General features: G+C 40.3%; 1 protein-coding gene and 1 long non-coding RNA gene across 5 annotated transcripts in view; one reads left to right on the top strand and one right to left on the bottom strand.

Annotated features, from left to right (window-relative positions):
• AIG1 (androgen induced 1) overlaps nt 1-15,931 on the bottom strand; it is a 255,426-nt gene that overhangs the window by 2,699 nt on the left and 236,796 nt on the right. For 2 of the 3 annotated variants that reach the window (XR_013534582.1, XM_008995175.5), the window contains one exon: nt 5,364-5,527. Coding sequence is in view for 2 of the 3 variants with exons in the window: in XM_008995175.5 (XP_008993423.2) it covers nt 5,364-5,527 (164 nt within the window). In the remaining variant the exon portion in view is untranslated. Of the gene's footprint in view, nt 1-4,124; nt 4,739-5,363; nt 5,528-15,931 lie in introns of those variants that run through there. The other variant, XM_035296888.3, reaches the window with a different exon arrangement.
• On the top strand, nt 711-6,607 carry LOC118152997 (uncharacterized). 2 transcript variants are annotated; one of them, XR_008480869.2, is made up of 6 exons: nt 711-1,124; nt 1,550-1,741; nt 2,164-2,248; nt 4,843-5,324; nt 6,073-6,210; nt 6,307-6,607. It is a non-coding gene; the product is annotated as an uncharacterized LOC118152997 (long non-coding RNA). The 2 variants fall into 2 exon arrangements; XR_013534584.1 differs by lacking the exon at nt 711-1,124 and having other exon boundaries at nt 1,631-5,324.

The raw sequence follows: 15,931 nt of genomic DNA, 5'->3' as shown, positions 1-15,931 counted from the left end.
TGTCTGTATAGTCAATGACGTTTCATGGGCCTGGAGATGAAAATGTTTGTCATTTTTATGAATTATAGTTAAATCTCGCAAGTGCTTCTTTTTTCTTTTTCTGGTACCGAAACATTTTTTGAATCATACTAAACTCTCAGTTTCTTTGTTTCGATAGCAAAAATGGAACAAAAGAACTTAAAATACCATTTTGCAGGTTTGGTTAGTATACTTTGATAAATTGCAAGCTTTCTGAGGGTAGGGCGCTTCCCTGTGCTGTTCCTGATCGTATCCCCAGCACCTAACACAGTGTGTGTGTCTCATTGCAGGTGCTCAATCAGTCTTTGTTGAATAAATTAATAAGCAATGAACACACAGAAAGCCTCAGAAGCCAGGACTAGTGGAAAGCAGAACACAATATGGGACTCCACAATATGAAAATTATAAGGTTTAACCCCAGGGGGTCATAATGTTAGGACTTACAACAGGAGGGACTCCCCCACCACACAACCCCCAGCTCCTAGCCTAAGTTTTGTGCCGTCAGAGTAGCGGTGGTGAAAATGTGGGTAACGTGCTCTGCACAGATGTCCCCAGATGGTCTTTTATGTTTGGTTTTCATGGCTAAAGAACTGGCAGAGATCTGGAGCACTTTTCCTTAAGTCCTTCTCAGAAATCATACGAAGGAAAACAAATTGAAGAGTGAGTATGTCTCTCAGGAGGAGGAACATGGTTGAAGGGGAGAAGGTACAACATGCCTTCGTTGTTGGGTAACCAAGGAAACAAAAAAACAGCACAGATTCCGCTCAAACTGCACGTATGTCTTGAAGCCCTGCTCTGTCCGTGTTCCCTCCCCTGTGGAGAAGCTATCAGGGACTAATAGCAGTTTGCTTTTCTTTTTAAGGTTTATTTTTTCCAAAGCACTATCCTGCAGATGGGTTGACTTGGCAGCAACGCTGGAATCTTCCAAAGCGCGGGTGGAGAATGGGGTTACTCATTGACCTAGAGAGGGAAAATGGCTTCCCACTTACTTTGGTTTGGCAGCTGTGAGGTACAGAGGAAAATTACACAGCTGTAAATAATGTTTGCAAGAACCAGAGATAAAATTTCCCCACAAAGGACGGGAAGAAACCTATCACAAAGCTGAGGTAGAACACACTTTTGGGGCCAGAGGGGACAAGGCTGCAGAGCGCTGAGGGAGTCAGTCACATGGCCTTCATGCGGTGGGGGCGGGGAGCACAGGCTCCACCAGGGGGCGGTGCTGGGACATCCCTAGGCCTGGGCGGGCCTGGGCGGGAATGACCTGCATGGGCAGCTGGAGGAGAAGAGGTGCAGATTTCTGCTCACACAGACCTCTCCTTTCTCCCCGCTTGCCTACTTTCTTTCTCTGTCCTCACCCCAACCTTTTGCTTTTGAAAAGACTCATTTCTGGTCTTACAAAATGTACCTTTAGTAAGACTGGTCACATATACTAAAATTGGGAGAAAGTCTTCGCTTAAGTACAGAAATTAGTTCAGCTGTGAATGGTGTCCCCCACTCCCCAAAATCCTACGTTAATGTGCTTAACCCTCAGTGCCTCTGACTGGAAGATAATACCAAGGGTGTGGCTGGACAGCCATGTGCTAACAAAATTAGGTATGTGACTCACGGATCCAATCAACCTCGGCAGCAGAAGCCAGAAAAAGAGGGGTGGCTACCTGTAAAAGATCCGTGGTGTGCCCTCTTGTCTGACTGCTTGGATCCCCATGACTTGCATAGGAAGCCGGTAAGGTTTTTGAGAATTTTATATAAGCAGACACATTGACAGCCTGGACTGAAAGGGACAGCCACAGAATGAAATGAAGGACCAATGGCTTCACAGATGGTTCAGGGACTGGCTCTTCCTTGGTTGTAGAGGGTGGAACTGTATAGCCCAGGGCTGAGGTGGTGGGGCTTTTGCACCTGGAAGGCAGGGCTATGCATCCCCTCCCCAGTGAGCCAGCCCTGAGGACTGAACATCTAGCCAAAGAGGATTATTTTCAAGCCTTAAAATGGAATGGAATTTCCCCCGCTAGCTTCAGGCTTGCTTGGAAGCCATGATTCTCCGCCCCCCACCCCCCAACTTCTCCCTTACAGAATGGGAATGTATATTCTATGCCTGTCCCATCATTCTGATTTGGAAACAAAACTTTTTGTCTGGTTTCCCAGGTTCCCACACAGCTAGAGAACAATTTGGCTTCAGGATTACTCACACCCTGAGTCTCACGCCTACCCAATTTTTATGATATTAAAGGTGAGATTTTGGACTTGAGAGTTGATGTTTGAAAGACGTTTGGGGTTGTTGGGATAGAATATTTTCATTGGGTGAAGGACATGTGTTCTGGTGGGGAGCGAGTGAAGTGTTATCAGCTGAACTGTGTCCCCTCTCCCAAATTCATATGTTGAAATCCTAACCCCCAGGATCTCAGAATGTGACTTTATTGGAGATAGGGTGTTTATAAATGAGATCAACAGGGTGGGCCCGAATTAAATACAACTGGTATCCTTATACAAAGGGGACATCTGGAGACTGGACTGAACATCAGTTAGAAGGCACCAGCTCTGCCATTACCTATTCTGGAAGGTCACTTAAGATTTTTCAGGCTGATGGTAAAAAAAAAAAAAGGGTTGGTTTAGATGATTTCTAGTCTTTCTTTCGCTGTAAGATTCTGTAATAGTGTGATTTTTTATCTTGAAGTTGTAGCTAACATAAGTCACCCAAGTAGAGGGAGTTGAGCTATTAAAAACCATTATGGAAAAAGGAGGGTGGCTGCAATGCAATCTTCCTTCTTCTTGCGGGACTCTATAGTAACTGATGTGAAATACTCAGTGCTGTAGTGCCGTACTACATGTCCTCAGTTCATCCAAACACACTGCTTTTAGTGAGTAGTTTTCAACTCAGTAACTAATAGAACCAGGCAGCTAATGTGACTGACTGACTCAAGTGGCCAGGTGAGAACGAGGGAAAATTAGTCATCTAAAGGGGATAACTGATACTCAATTCTTTTTTCTTTTCTTTTCTTTTTTTTGAGACAGAGTTTCACTCTGTGCCTCAGGATGGAGTGCAGTGGCACGATCTCGGCTCACTGCAACCTCTGCCTCCAGGTTGAAGCGATTCTCGTGCCTTAGCCTCCCAAGTAGTTGAGATTACAGGCATGTACCACCACACTAGGCTCACTTTTGTATTTTTAGTAGAGATGGAATTGCACCATGTTGGCTAGCCTGGTCTTGAACTCCTGGCCTCAAGTGATCCACCCACCTCAGCCTCCCAAAGTGATGCAATTACAGGTATGAGCCACCATGCCCAGCCACAGGATAATGGATTTGCTATCCTAAACCACTGTCACCAGAAGAGAACAAGAGAACAGTGGGCTCCATGTTTCCAGATCTTTCTTTTTTTTTTTTAGATGAAGTTTCACTCTTGTTACCCAGGCTGGAGTGCAATGGTGTGATCTCGGCTCACTGCAACCTCCACCTCCTGGGTTCAAGCAATTCTCCTCCCAAGTAGCAGGGACTACAGGCACGTGCCACCACGCCCAGCTAATTTTTGCATTTTTAGTACAGACAAAGCTTCACCATGTTGACCAGGATGGTCTCGATCTCTTGTCCTCGTGATCCACCTGCCCTGGCCTCCCAAAGTGCTGGGATTACAGACGTGAGCCACTGCGCCCAGCCACCAGATCTTAAAATATATCCTAAGAAGCTAAAAATCTGGCCCTTATGTCATATCTCCCAATTTTAAAATACTGATTCAAAAACAAAAATTCCCCTATGTAGGCCCAACAGAACTTGGTTGGTACAAGTTGGGGCAGGCCATCAGTTTGTGACCCCTCTTATAAATGAGGAAGATACTTACTTGGCCCAAAACATCTGTCTCTGTGGAACTAACCAGATGGTCCTACGTACATAAAGTTAATAATGCAGAGTGGATATTTCTCTCTTCTGGTTTTCAGGTCATCTTCTCATAGAAGTAGTAGAACTATAGCCAAATGACTGTCAAATCAATCAAGTCAAGCATAGCCGGTACTTATGTCCTTCCTGAATAGCATATACTGGACACATTCATTTAAGTTTAAATACAACCTTTCTCCCAAGAAGCTGAGAAAAGTTTATATTTTGTATTCAAAATATTTTTGTCGGTTAACTAAATACTTCAGTAAATTAATGGAGAAAGATCACTATTTCCATTGAACAGGTGGGGCGTTATTAAAAGATTATTTTCCAGTCCCTTAAGCTGTGGGCCTGAACAGAATAAAAAATGTTGATACTTTTCTAATAGAACATTTATTAAAATCAGAAGTTGCTGAGAAAAGAAACTCCCAAATTCCTCTGGGCCATTTACCATTGTCTAGTACCCTGATGCGTACAAGCTTAGAGGATCCACACACAGAAAAGTCTGATTCAGTAACCACGCACAGTAATCATGCACTCACTGTGCTTTATTTGTCTGATTCGATTGAGCTCCTGGCAGGGTGTCTGGCACAAAGCAGGGTGCTCAAAGTCTGTGTCACAGAGTCAATTTACTAGTGATGTCTAGAATGCTGTGATTGTGTCAGAGGAGAGAGCCAGGGCTCTCTAAAATCTCCAAACCATCTTGCCTTTGGATGTATTTTCATGCAGAACTCAATCCCTAATGTCTGTGCTGGTGCTTTTTCCATCTTTCAATTTTTATGTTATCTTACATACACTTTGGACAGGTTTTGCACAGCTTGGATAAGATACGTGCCTTGCCAAGGTGGAGGCTCTGCCATACGTGGAAACAAAAGAGAAATCAAATCACAGGTTAAAAGAGTTTCTGCAGCCATGAAACATTATCTTTTACTGCTTGTACCTCTTTGCCACTTTCAGATCTTTCATATGACAGCCACTGGTGAGTCAAGGTGGCCGGAGCATCACACACTGCTTAGAGCTCTAGCAGAATGTCAGTAATACCTCTCCCATGTGACTGCACCCACAGAGAAAGCGGAGATCTGAGTGACTTTAAAGGAGACTGGTGACATTTAATAATGTATCTATTTAATTTGGGGTCCCTTTAGCTAAGGCAGTATTGTGTTGTGATAATGACAAATTTCCCTAATATATATATTTTTGTTAACACTGTATTTTTTCCTATAAAATTTTATACACATGCCTCTTTCCTCTTTAGATTTGGATGTTTTACTAGCAAATAAGTCTAAGTGACTAGTAAACCTTTCGGGTAACTGTCAGCAGCTCTTAAATTCATACTGTAGTTATAAAATGGAACTCTTCATAGGAGATCCTGTGTGAAGGCTGAAAGAAAAGGCTCCAGTGGAATTTTCCCTCAGTTTCTGCATATACTCTTGTTGGCAGTAAGTCTCTTGTTTTATGTCCCCTCAGGCAATACTTACTTCTATGTGTATCCCAGATATAGTTGTTCAGAACTTCTCCCAGCAGGTACAGGAAGTTCATTAAGATGGTTGTAGACCCAAAGAAGATGATTCTGGCTCCTGGGCCAATGTGTTCCAGGAAAGGGTACACCCACATGCCAGTTACATGATGCACCCAGCATACCCTGCAGAGGAATTGGAAAGGAAACAAGGACAGGAGTCACTCTGACGGCAGGCATCAAGGCTGCTACGATGCGAAGATATACTCCCTCACTCTCACCATGCTTCAACATTTGCCAGTCTTGAGTTTGCTTCTGATACTCAGGAGCTACCAGAAACTTGGTTGTCATTTATTTTCTTGTACTTTTTTTTCTGAAATAATTTTAGACTCACAGAAGATGCACAACACACTCAGCTTTCCCTCACGTTAACATCTAGTATAATCTGGAACAATTACCTAAAATTAAAAAATTAACATTGACATGACAGTATGAAATTATAGGCTTTATTCAGAATTTCCCAGTGTTCCTGTGAACATCCTTTCTGTGTTCTAAGATCCAGTCCAGGACCCCACATGTTCTTCAGTCATCACATCTCTGCAGTCTCATATTCTGGGAGTTCCTCAGTCTCTCCTTGTCTTTGATGACATTTGAAGGGTTCTGGTCAGGTTATTTGAAATGGTTGACTTTATTAACACTGTTAAACGATCTTTTATATCTCCTCTTCACAGAAGGAGACAATATGGCATTGGGCAACCACCTGAGAATAAGACCTGGGAGAGTATATGCCAGATACCCTGCCATATGGCCTTCCAAGTAGACACCAACAATCATGCCATAGGCTGGCACAACCATCCATAGCCTGGCAGGTACCAGCTTCCCACCCCTCTGATCTTCAGATATAACACTGATTTCATTTTTTCCCTATTTTACATACTTCCTTAATCATTCTCTTTGTGTTCCAGAAGTATTTTTGACTCTGGAAATAGTAACATCATGAATCGCCATTGCTTTCAAAAGTTTAATTAGAATATCGGCTCCATTGGCTTAGTCCTGACATGACTGCTTACAGCTGTTTTCCAAAACGTTCTTGAGTTTATTCTTTATAAAATGTTGGCAATTGTGAAGATTAAATAAAATACAGACAACTCTATTGCATTGGGAATAACGATGACTTTTCATACTTATGTGTTTTGAGGTCATTTTTCCTATCCATGGCTTCACTCTAAGTAGTTTATCTACATACAAACATTACCGGCAGGGTGCTGTGGCTCACAACTGTAATCTCAGCACTTTGGGAGGCTGAGGAGGGTGGGTCACCTGAGGTCAGGAGTACAAGACCAGCCTGGACAACATGGTGAAACCCCGTCTCTACTAAAAATACAAAAATTAGCTGGGTGTCGTGGTGTATAATCCCAGCTACTTGGGAGGCTGAGGCACAAGAATCACTTGAACTTGGGAGGTGGAGGTTGCAGTGAACAAGATAGCACCACTGCACTCCAGCCTGGGTGACAAAATGAGACTTGGTCTCAAAAATAATAATAATAATAATAATAATAATAATAGTAAAGCATTACTTACACATGTACCTCATTTTGGGCAGGAAAATCCATACCTGAGAACCTGCATTATCAATGAGGGTGATAACTCCCCCTCCTCTTGCAGGTAAAAATCCATTCTGGGGTTGGCGATAGAAAAATTTTACACTTTTTATGTAGAAAGCACAGATACACACACACAAACACACATACACACACACACATACTTACAGAGAGATGTACATATATGTATATAGAAACACATCAACTGATGAATAAATAATCAAAATGTGGCAAATGCATGCAATGGAATATTACTCAGCCATAAAGAGGAGTGAAATGTCTGCTACAACATGGATGGACCTTGAAAATATTATGCTAGCAAAATAAGCCAGACCCAGGACACGTATTGTATAATTCCACTTATATGAGGTATCTAGAATAGGCAAATTTAGCAGTTACCAGGGGCTTGGGCGAGTGGGGAATAGGGAGTCACACTGCTTAATGTGAACAGAGTTTATGTGGGGGATGACAAGAAAATTTAGGGTATAGATACTGGTAATGGCTACGCAATATTATAAATACATTTAAAGTCATTAAATAGTATACTTGCAAATGATTAAAATGATAAATACTATGTTATATATATATTTTAGCACAATAAAAAACTTTCCTATGGTAGAAATTAGTGAAAAAACATGTCTACAAAGGTTCCTTGGTAGGGGAGGCAGTAATGAAAGAAAGATTGAGGAACAATCTTACAGCAAAGAGGCATTCACTAGGTCCGTCCAGGGTCCTGAATCACTGTCCAAACGAAAAGCTTGTTATCTAAAAAGGAGGCCATGTTAGTCAACAGATTCTGCTAGAAAAGCTGAAGCAGTTGTGAGAATCAGCAAAAATTAAATGGTTAGAACTACCCTGTGGGATTCTGAGATATCATATTGTTTGTCCATAAATTAGAAGCAGTTTCATCATTCTGACTTTGTCTTAAATAATGTAAGAAAGGTGCTGTGTACCCATCAAGTGGTTTATTAATTTCCATGGAGAGAATATGCAATATTCCCCCAATTTAATACCATTAAGCTGTAATTGATGTTGCAAATCAACTTGTAAAATTTTCATCAGTCTATGCTACAGGGTGTTCGCACTGGAGCAGCCAGATGGATCTGGATTAAATGTGAGTTAGGCCATGCCACGGTTCTTCTCAAAATTCTTGCTTCCTCTCCTACTCAGAGAAAAAGCCAGAGTCCCTAGTGAGTTCTTCAAGGCCCCACCTAAGCTTGCCCCACACTTTTTGATTTAATCTCCTGTTATTCTCCCCATCATTCCCCACCACTCCAGCCCATCAGCTCCTTGGCGTTCCTCGAACACACTAAGCTCTTGTCTCTGGCTTTTGTGTTTTTCCCCTGGCTGGAACATGATTCCTCACCACCCTCATAGCACCCTCTGGCTCCCTTGTGTCCCTTGGGTTTTCACTCAAATGTCACCTTTCCAATGATGTCTTCTCTGTCCACTGCATCAAAAAATGGCAATGATCTCTACCCTCAAACTCTCTATTCTCTCTCCCTTTAATGTTTCTCCCAGCCATAAAATATACTCTACTTATTTTTATTTATCTGTTTATTGTCTGTTCAACAAGCAAAGGAATTTTGTCCAGTTATGTTCATTGCTGTATTCTGTGGCCCTTGGAGCAGTATTTGGCAGAGTATGCACTCAATAACTATTTGTTGAATTAATGAAAGAAGATAAACAGCAACATCTGTTTATTGAGCCATTACTATATGGCAGACAGCTCACCAATAACTTACACATTTTTTAAATCTCGAAAAATCCCTAAAATCTTTATGATTTTTGTCACGATATTTAATTTAAGGCAGGAGTAGGCAAACCTTTTCTGTAAAGAACCAGATAGTAAATACTCCCATACGGTCTTGATCACAACTACTCAACTCTGCCATTGTAGTGCAAAAGCAGACATAGACAATATGTAAACAAGTGAGTGTGGATGTGTTCCAATAAAATTTATTTATAGACACTGAAATTTGAATTCGATGTAATTTTTACATCATGAAGTATTTATCTTTTGATTTTTTCCCACTCTTTAAAAATGTAAAAACCATTCTTAGCTTTTGAGTCATAAGACAAACAAACAAACAAAAATCCAGGTGGTGGGCTGGATTTGGCACATGGGCTGTCATCTGCTGACTACTCGTTTAAGTAGTTCTTTGTAATTCACAAAGCTCCTTTGGCACATTATGTCATCTAGTCTTCTCAGCAATTCTAGATATAGCATGGTATTCTCATTGTACTATTGTATGAATCAGAGCCTATAGGGTATAAATGACAATATGTCAGAACTGCCAATGCAATGTGAAATTCTCCAGTTTGCAACCTACAAGGCAGAAAGCAGACAGCTATTCTGAGTGTGGTGCTTATAAACATGATAAGTAACCTCCTTTACATTATACATCCACCCTATTAAGTATGATTATTCCCTTTAAGCAGGCAAAGAAACTGAGATCAGACTAAAGAACTTATCATTAAACTGGCAAATCCAGGAAAGAAATGCACATCTGATTTCTTTTTTTGCTGCATGGACTTTCTTGCCTAAATGAGGCATTCAATATTGTCTCCAAAATGGAAGTGAGGGTTTCTTGTTCGTTTGGTTTGGTTTTTTTCTTAACTTGGTAGGTCATCAAACCATCTCATAAAGAAATTCTGTTTTTGGGGTTTCATCTGGATCAGTGTGAATGATGCATCCACTTGTCTTACCAAGTTGTGCTTTCACCATTTGTTTCATTGATTTTTATCAGGGCTCAATTCTCCGCATAAAGATGACTCATGGCCTTGCCCATCTATCTGGAGAGTTCCTAGTTCTTGGCTGACTTTTAATTTCTCTCATTCTAAGGTCTTCTTGTCTTAGTGCCCAAATAACATATGCTTATGGTCATAGTACCAATTTTAATTTTAGCCTAAGAAATCAATAACCATGATATGTATGCATACATATGTATGCACATATTAGTATAATAAGATTTTTGGATTGTCTATTTTATTAAATGTACCTTCAATTTCATTCACTTTAATGTACAATTTAAAAAATAACACTTATTCATGCCTCCTGAGTGCTTTGCTACCCACAAATGATATGAAAGTAAATGGGTTATGTGAATGAATAACCCTTTAGTGAATGAATAACACTTGCCTTTAGTCTTTCTGTTGTGTATTTAACTTTCTTTCAAACCAGTGTTTTCATAGTTGATAAATGTCTTCAAATGCCTTTCATTAAAGTACAACCAAAGGTTTCCACGTATTTCACAAGTACTACTCATGTCTCTCCTCTTCAAAGGCAAACTTCTCTAATAAGTGGTGCACATTCACTGACTCCGTATCTGTACTTTGCACTCACTCTTTCACCTACAGCAGTCTGGCGTCTCTTCTTGTTACTCAGCCAAAAGACACTGGTTTCTTTGGTCAATTTCTCCTGGTCTTCCTCCTACCACTTGGCTGTTCCTCTTCCCTTTGTCAATGCACCCTTCACTATGCTACCACTAATTGTTGGATTTGCTTAAGTCTTGTTTTCTAAACTGATTTCTCCTATGCATTCTCAGTTGATGAGTTCATTCATGGCTATGGCATCAGTTCACTACTTATACACAGTTATTTCACAAACTTATATCCCCCAGATCTCTCCTCTATTCTAGACAGTTTACCAAACTGTTCTTAAGACATCTTATTTTGCCCATCTTAAGGATACCTCAGTCTCAACAGATCTAAAGCCAAAGTCATGTTCTTTCTCCCCACACCTCAGTATTACTTATTTCTGCAAATAGTACTATCATTCATTTAGTTTTGTAACTCAAACATTGCAAGTCATCTTTTCATCTTTGATACTTCCCTCTCTTTCACCACATTTAGTTAATCCATTATCTTTTTTTTTTTTTTTTTTACAATTTCATAACCTAATTTGATGAATTTGATGATCAGCGATTAGTTCTCATCCACATTGACTGTAGATTTCTGAAAGAGGAGCTTATTTGGTGACTCTTCATCCTCATTACATTTTCTGGGCAATCACACATAGATTCAGTATGGGACATTCCTTATTCCTTTGGCCCAGACAGCTTTGTTGAGCCTGGTATCAATGTGCTCATCTGGAGTTCCCATCTCCTTTGTGGCACATTTCCATATCTCTTTGAATTCCCAAGGGGCACACTCCTTGAAGTCCACTCCACAGATGACTTAGGAATGTTGATGGTGTATTCTCAGGTCACCAACTCTTCATGGCAGAATGGCCCTTTTTCTTTTCGCCATCCTTCCTTGCAAGAGCCATTCTGCTGGGCCCAAGTTGGAAAGGAAGAGCATGAGGAATTGTCCGATCCATTATTATCTTATCAAGGTTACCCCATACACCTCTCCAATATGTTGAGTTTTCCATATGCATCACCAGCATCTTAATTTCTGTTAGAAGCATTTCTGTCTGGAGGACTGTGATAGTGTCTAATTTGTCTCTACATCTACTTTTGCTACCTTCCATGTCATCTTCAATGCTGCCACAGTGATCCTTCCAAACCAGAAGTATGAACACATCATATCCCTGCTTTCAACATGTCAAAACCCCTGGTTTCTTGTTAGAAATTTTCAACAAAGTCTAGAGTGCTCTTCACAGAGTGGCTTCTACTTGTCTCTTTGGCCCCACCTCGTATCTTGTTCCTGTTCCTCTTCGTGTCATACTGGCTTTTATTTGGTTCCTTGATTTTGTCATGTTACCTCCTGCAACGTGGGTTTTCACATATTCTTCTTTATGTCTATACTGTTAGTTAGCAACCCTTTAGACTAATTAGGTTACATGTATCCTTTATATATTAGCTCAACTGGTACAACTGATCAATTATCCCTTACTCAGGGAATGTGTCCTCTGATGCACCAGATTATGAGATTTTTATATGTTCTTATAGAATTAGGGCTGTCCTTCATTTTTAAACCTCTTTTAGTCATACTTAAATTTGAATATCTTTATTTAAATAATATGTTCCTTCCCCTCTACAGTGAAGTTCTGCGGGGTGAGGGATTGTGTTTATTTTTACCTCTCCTTAGATCCTCAGCGCTTATCAGAATGCCTGTCACACACTATAAGAATGAATGAATAAATGAATGAATGAATACAGTAGCATTTAAACTGTGATAGAAAGGATAAGTAAGAATTCACTGAGTAAAGATGGGAGGAAAGACCTTTTCAGCCAAAAGAAAACGTATGTCTAAAGAACCGAGAATAAGAGAAAGCTCCCCGAAGTTCAAGAAGAGAACACTCTTGTTGTGATCAAGGAAAAGAGGGCAGAAGGAGCAGGCAGGTGCCAAACCATGGGTTGCTTTTTAAGCCATGGTAAGAATTGTAGACTCCATCCTAGTGTGCAAATAGAAAGTCTTTGAAGATACAAAATAAATCTGAAATAGATTCAATTGAGTTGAATGGTGGTGGCTAGGAGAGGAATGACAGCACTGGGAATGAAAATTAGCAGATAGATTTAAGAACACTTAGATCAGTGTCTCTCAAACTGTTGAGTCATGAGTGTGGCATGCTGGAGATTGTCATGAGAACTGGTTGATACATCTTTAGGTGGTTTGCAAGCTGGTTCATTGGTAGTTTGAATTCAACCATGGTGGGAGTATTCACACCAAGGATATGGGCAAATGCTACACATCAGGTATTCCCTCCCATGCTTCCAAATGAGCTAGCTGGTTGTTAAACATTTATCAGTAACTCACTGGTTACTAGCATTTTAAAATGCAATAACAGATGAGAACAGAAGATAAAATATCACAGGGCCTTGCACAGAATGATGATAAGAATTGTTTTGTGAAACTTCTATTTCAGTTATGTGTGTTTTCGTTTACAGTAAAAGAAATTTGACAGGCACTGATTTAACAAATAGAATTAAGACAACGTGGTGATTGATTACATTTAGGCAGTGAGGAACTGAGATGAGTTAAGGATTAATCACAGATTCCTGGCTTGATTAGCTGCGTGGAAACAGCTGCCATTTCCTGAGACAGGGAATGCTATAAGGGAGCCTGTTTGAAGGGATGAGTTCAGTCTGGACATGTTGAGTTTGAGGTACCTGTAAAATATCCAAGTGGAGATGTTCTGAAGGCAGTCAGTTCTATGGATTTGGACTTTGAAGAAAGGACTGATTTGGCAATACAGGTATCAAGTTCATTGGCAAATAAAGATCATGGTTGAAACTATCAGGACAGACTGAGTCTCAGGAAGAGGACATGGTCTCAAGGAAGTGGGCCCATGAGAGGGTCTTGGAAAAAGTAATATTTAAGGGATAAGGTCAAGGAGGATGAGCCTAAAAAGGAGATCAAGAAAGATGGGCTAGTAACCGGGATGCAAAATAGAAAAATATGATGTCATAAAGCCAAGAATACGAGTGGTTCAAAGATAGCATCTATTAGCACAGGGTCTTATTGAGAATTATTAGAAAACTAGCTTTCCACTGATAAAGTGGAAGTGAAAACATTATCAGATTCCAAGTGCTATGTATGATATTCAAATCTACTCTGGATGTTGACTGGGTAGAAATGATAGTTTAAAAAATAACCTTGTCAAGCTCAGTAGCTCTTTTTGCCACATGGCGAAATTTCATCCTGTTCTATCATGAGTTGGGGTGATCACTGGAGCCCTTGAGGAGTGCAGTGAGGTCAATATATCATCCCTTACTCTTCTAGCTATGTCACCTTTCTGATTTTGAGATTATTTTAAAGAGATTTTAAAAACTTGCTCTATTACTCACATTTAGATAAGGAACTAGGTTGTTTGAGATCCAGGCTACTAGCACCTAAAACACAGACTCATATGCAGTAATAGCTAATTAGCTAACCACACAGAACGCACACTGTGCTAAAGGCTTTATCTGAGCAACTCTTTGGAGAAGGTATTGTGTTAGTATCATTTTACAGATGAGGACACTAGGCCCAGAGAGGTTAAGTAAGAATGTGAGATATACTCTTCAGCAGTTTAGTGTTCAGCCTGGATGCCAGGATCCTGTATTGCTCTGAAGGCTAGATGGTGGTGAATGGGGACAGGGCTCTGGAAAGATTTTCTTTTAATGTTCTGCTCAGAACCAAAAAATGATCTAAGTATAATATCTCCCTGTAAAGTTTTTTTTTTCTACAGACTATAAAAGTAATTCATGCTCATTATAGAAAATGTGTGAGATAGAGACATGTTGCAAGATGCAAGATAAATCACTTTGGGTGAAGTTTTAACGCAAGACTAAGTGTCTTATAAAATGCAGAGCTCAGATTTTACAACTTCCCCTGAGGAGGGGGAAGAAACAGTGCAGACATAAAGTAATAAACACTTCCTTCAGAGAAGGCACTGGCTTACCTCTTAAGAAACAGTTACATCACATGTGCATTTAACCTACTGGAATTTACTGCACGGCTTGGCAGGCAATGAGCACGTGCCCTGGGGTGGGATAAGATAGGGGATGTGCATCAGCTTTTCACCCAGTAGGTTTCTGTGCACCTCTCATGGAAGCTCCAACCTGAAGCTCCTGAAGGACTTTTCAAGGACAGGTTTGACATTTGGCTCAAATGCTGACTTTAGACCTGGCCCTCTCTTTGAGATCTAAGGATCTAATTTTAGAGCCATCCTAAAGGTCCCTTGGACCACTGTCTGAGCATTGATTGCATAGAGACTGATTCTTGCTCCATGTTCGAAAATCTGGAATTCTGCTGCAGTTTCCTAGAGTTCATGTACATATTCATGTATTCAATGAATGTTTCTGGAGTCTTCGCCCTGTGTCAGGTGGGGTAAGCAGCAGTGGGGATTCAAAGGTGTGGCTATGAGGGGGTTATACTGTGTGTGAGGGTCTGTTGAGATTCCTGATGAACAGCCTGTAGGTTCCAGGAATAGGACAAAGGACATCAGCTTAGATGGAAACAGGGCTCAAAATGGTCTCCTCAGTGAAGTGTATGGTAAAGACAAAAAATGAATGCATCAATTCATAGGTAAATATCGAATAGAAGGAGCCAATCTGAAATAATATTGAAATCATCTCTCACTCAGCTACAGACATCGTTGTAGAGGTCTGTTTTTGATACACAGTGTGTTTGACAGTATTTTTCAAGACAATATTTTAAGGTATAATAATAATTTAATACTCATCAAAAAAGTCCCAATTTTTTTCAATGGAGCTAGTCCAAATGTACAGAATCTGGGAGGTATCTATACATGGGGCAGCCATTAGTATCCTGTGCAGTCAGTCACAAGGGGTGTTGTGCTCAGAAGGAGATCACACTTGGTTTAAGGATCTGCTGTCACTGTCTTGAAAGTTGTATCATTTTTGAACAAGGGTCTCCACATTTTTATTTTGCACTGGGCCTCACAAATTTAACTGGTCCTGCCTACATAGCTATGTCATCTGTACTTGAGATCAACTCCGAACACATCCAGAAATTTGTTAATTCATCTTGGATACTATTGAACTTCATTGAGACTCAGTTTCCTTTGTGGTAAGTGCCATAAACCATACTGCCTCCCTTAGAGATGTAGTCATCAGATAATGCAGTTTTGGGCATCGTCAACTTATGTTAGTTTAAAAAAAAATCCAAGCAAACAGAACAAACAAACAAAAACTTTCCACTACTTCTCTTTATGCAGAAATACATCATATTTTTCTGTAGTTCTCATACACAAGAATGTTTTCAAGGTTACATATCCCTCCACCCATCCCTGGGGAAAGAGGCAAATTGTGAATGCCTCCCAGAATGAATTCCTGTAATGAGGTAATGTGCTTTCTTCCTGATGCTAAATCATGAATATCAGAGTGATTAATCCATAAAGGAGGCCAATAATCAAATTCAGAACGCTTTCCTCCAACACATCTCCTGGCACACGTCTACAGTGATTTTAAGCGATGCGCTTCCATGCAGTCCCACTTTCTAAAGTCTACCTGGTTTTATGTTGATGTTTCCCTGGAGATAATTCAATTTGAATTTCCCTTAATAACATTCATGACCTGTTTTGCTTAATTGGAATCAT

The sequence above is a fragment of the Callithrix jacchus genome, chromosome 4, assembly GCF_049354715.1.
Source record: "Callithrix jacchus isolate 240 chromosome 4, calJac240_pri, whole genome shotgun sequence".
NCBI lineage: Eukaryota > Metazoa > Chordata > Mammalia > Primates > Cebidae > Callithrix > Callithrix jacchus.
Note: the sequence above shows the minus strand (reverse complement) of the source record. Positions and strands in the feature narration are given on the sequence as shown.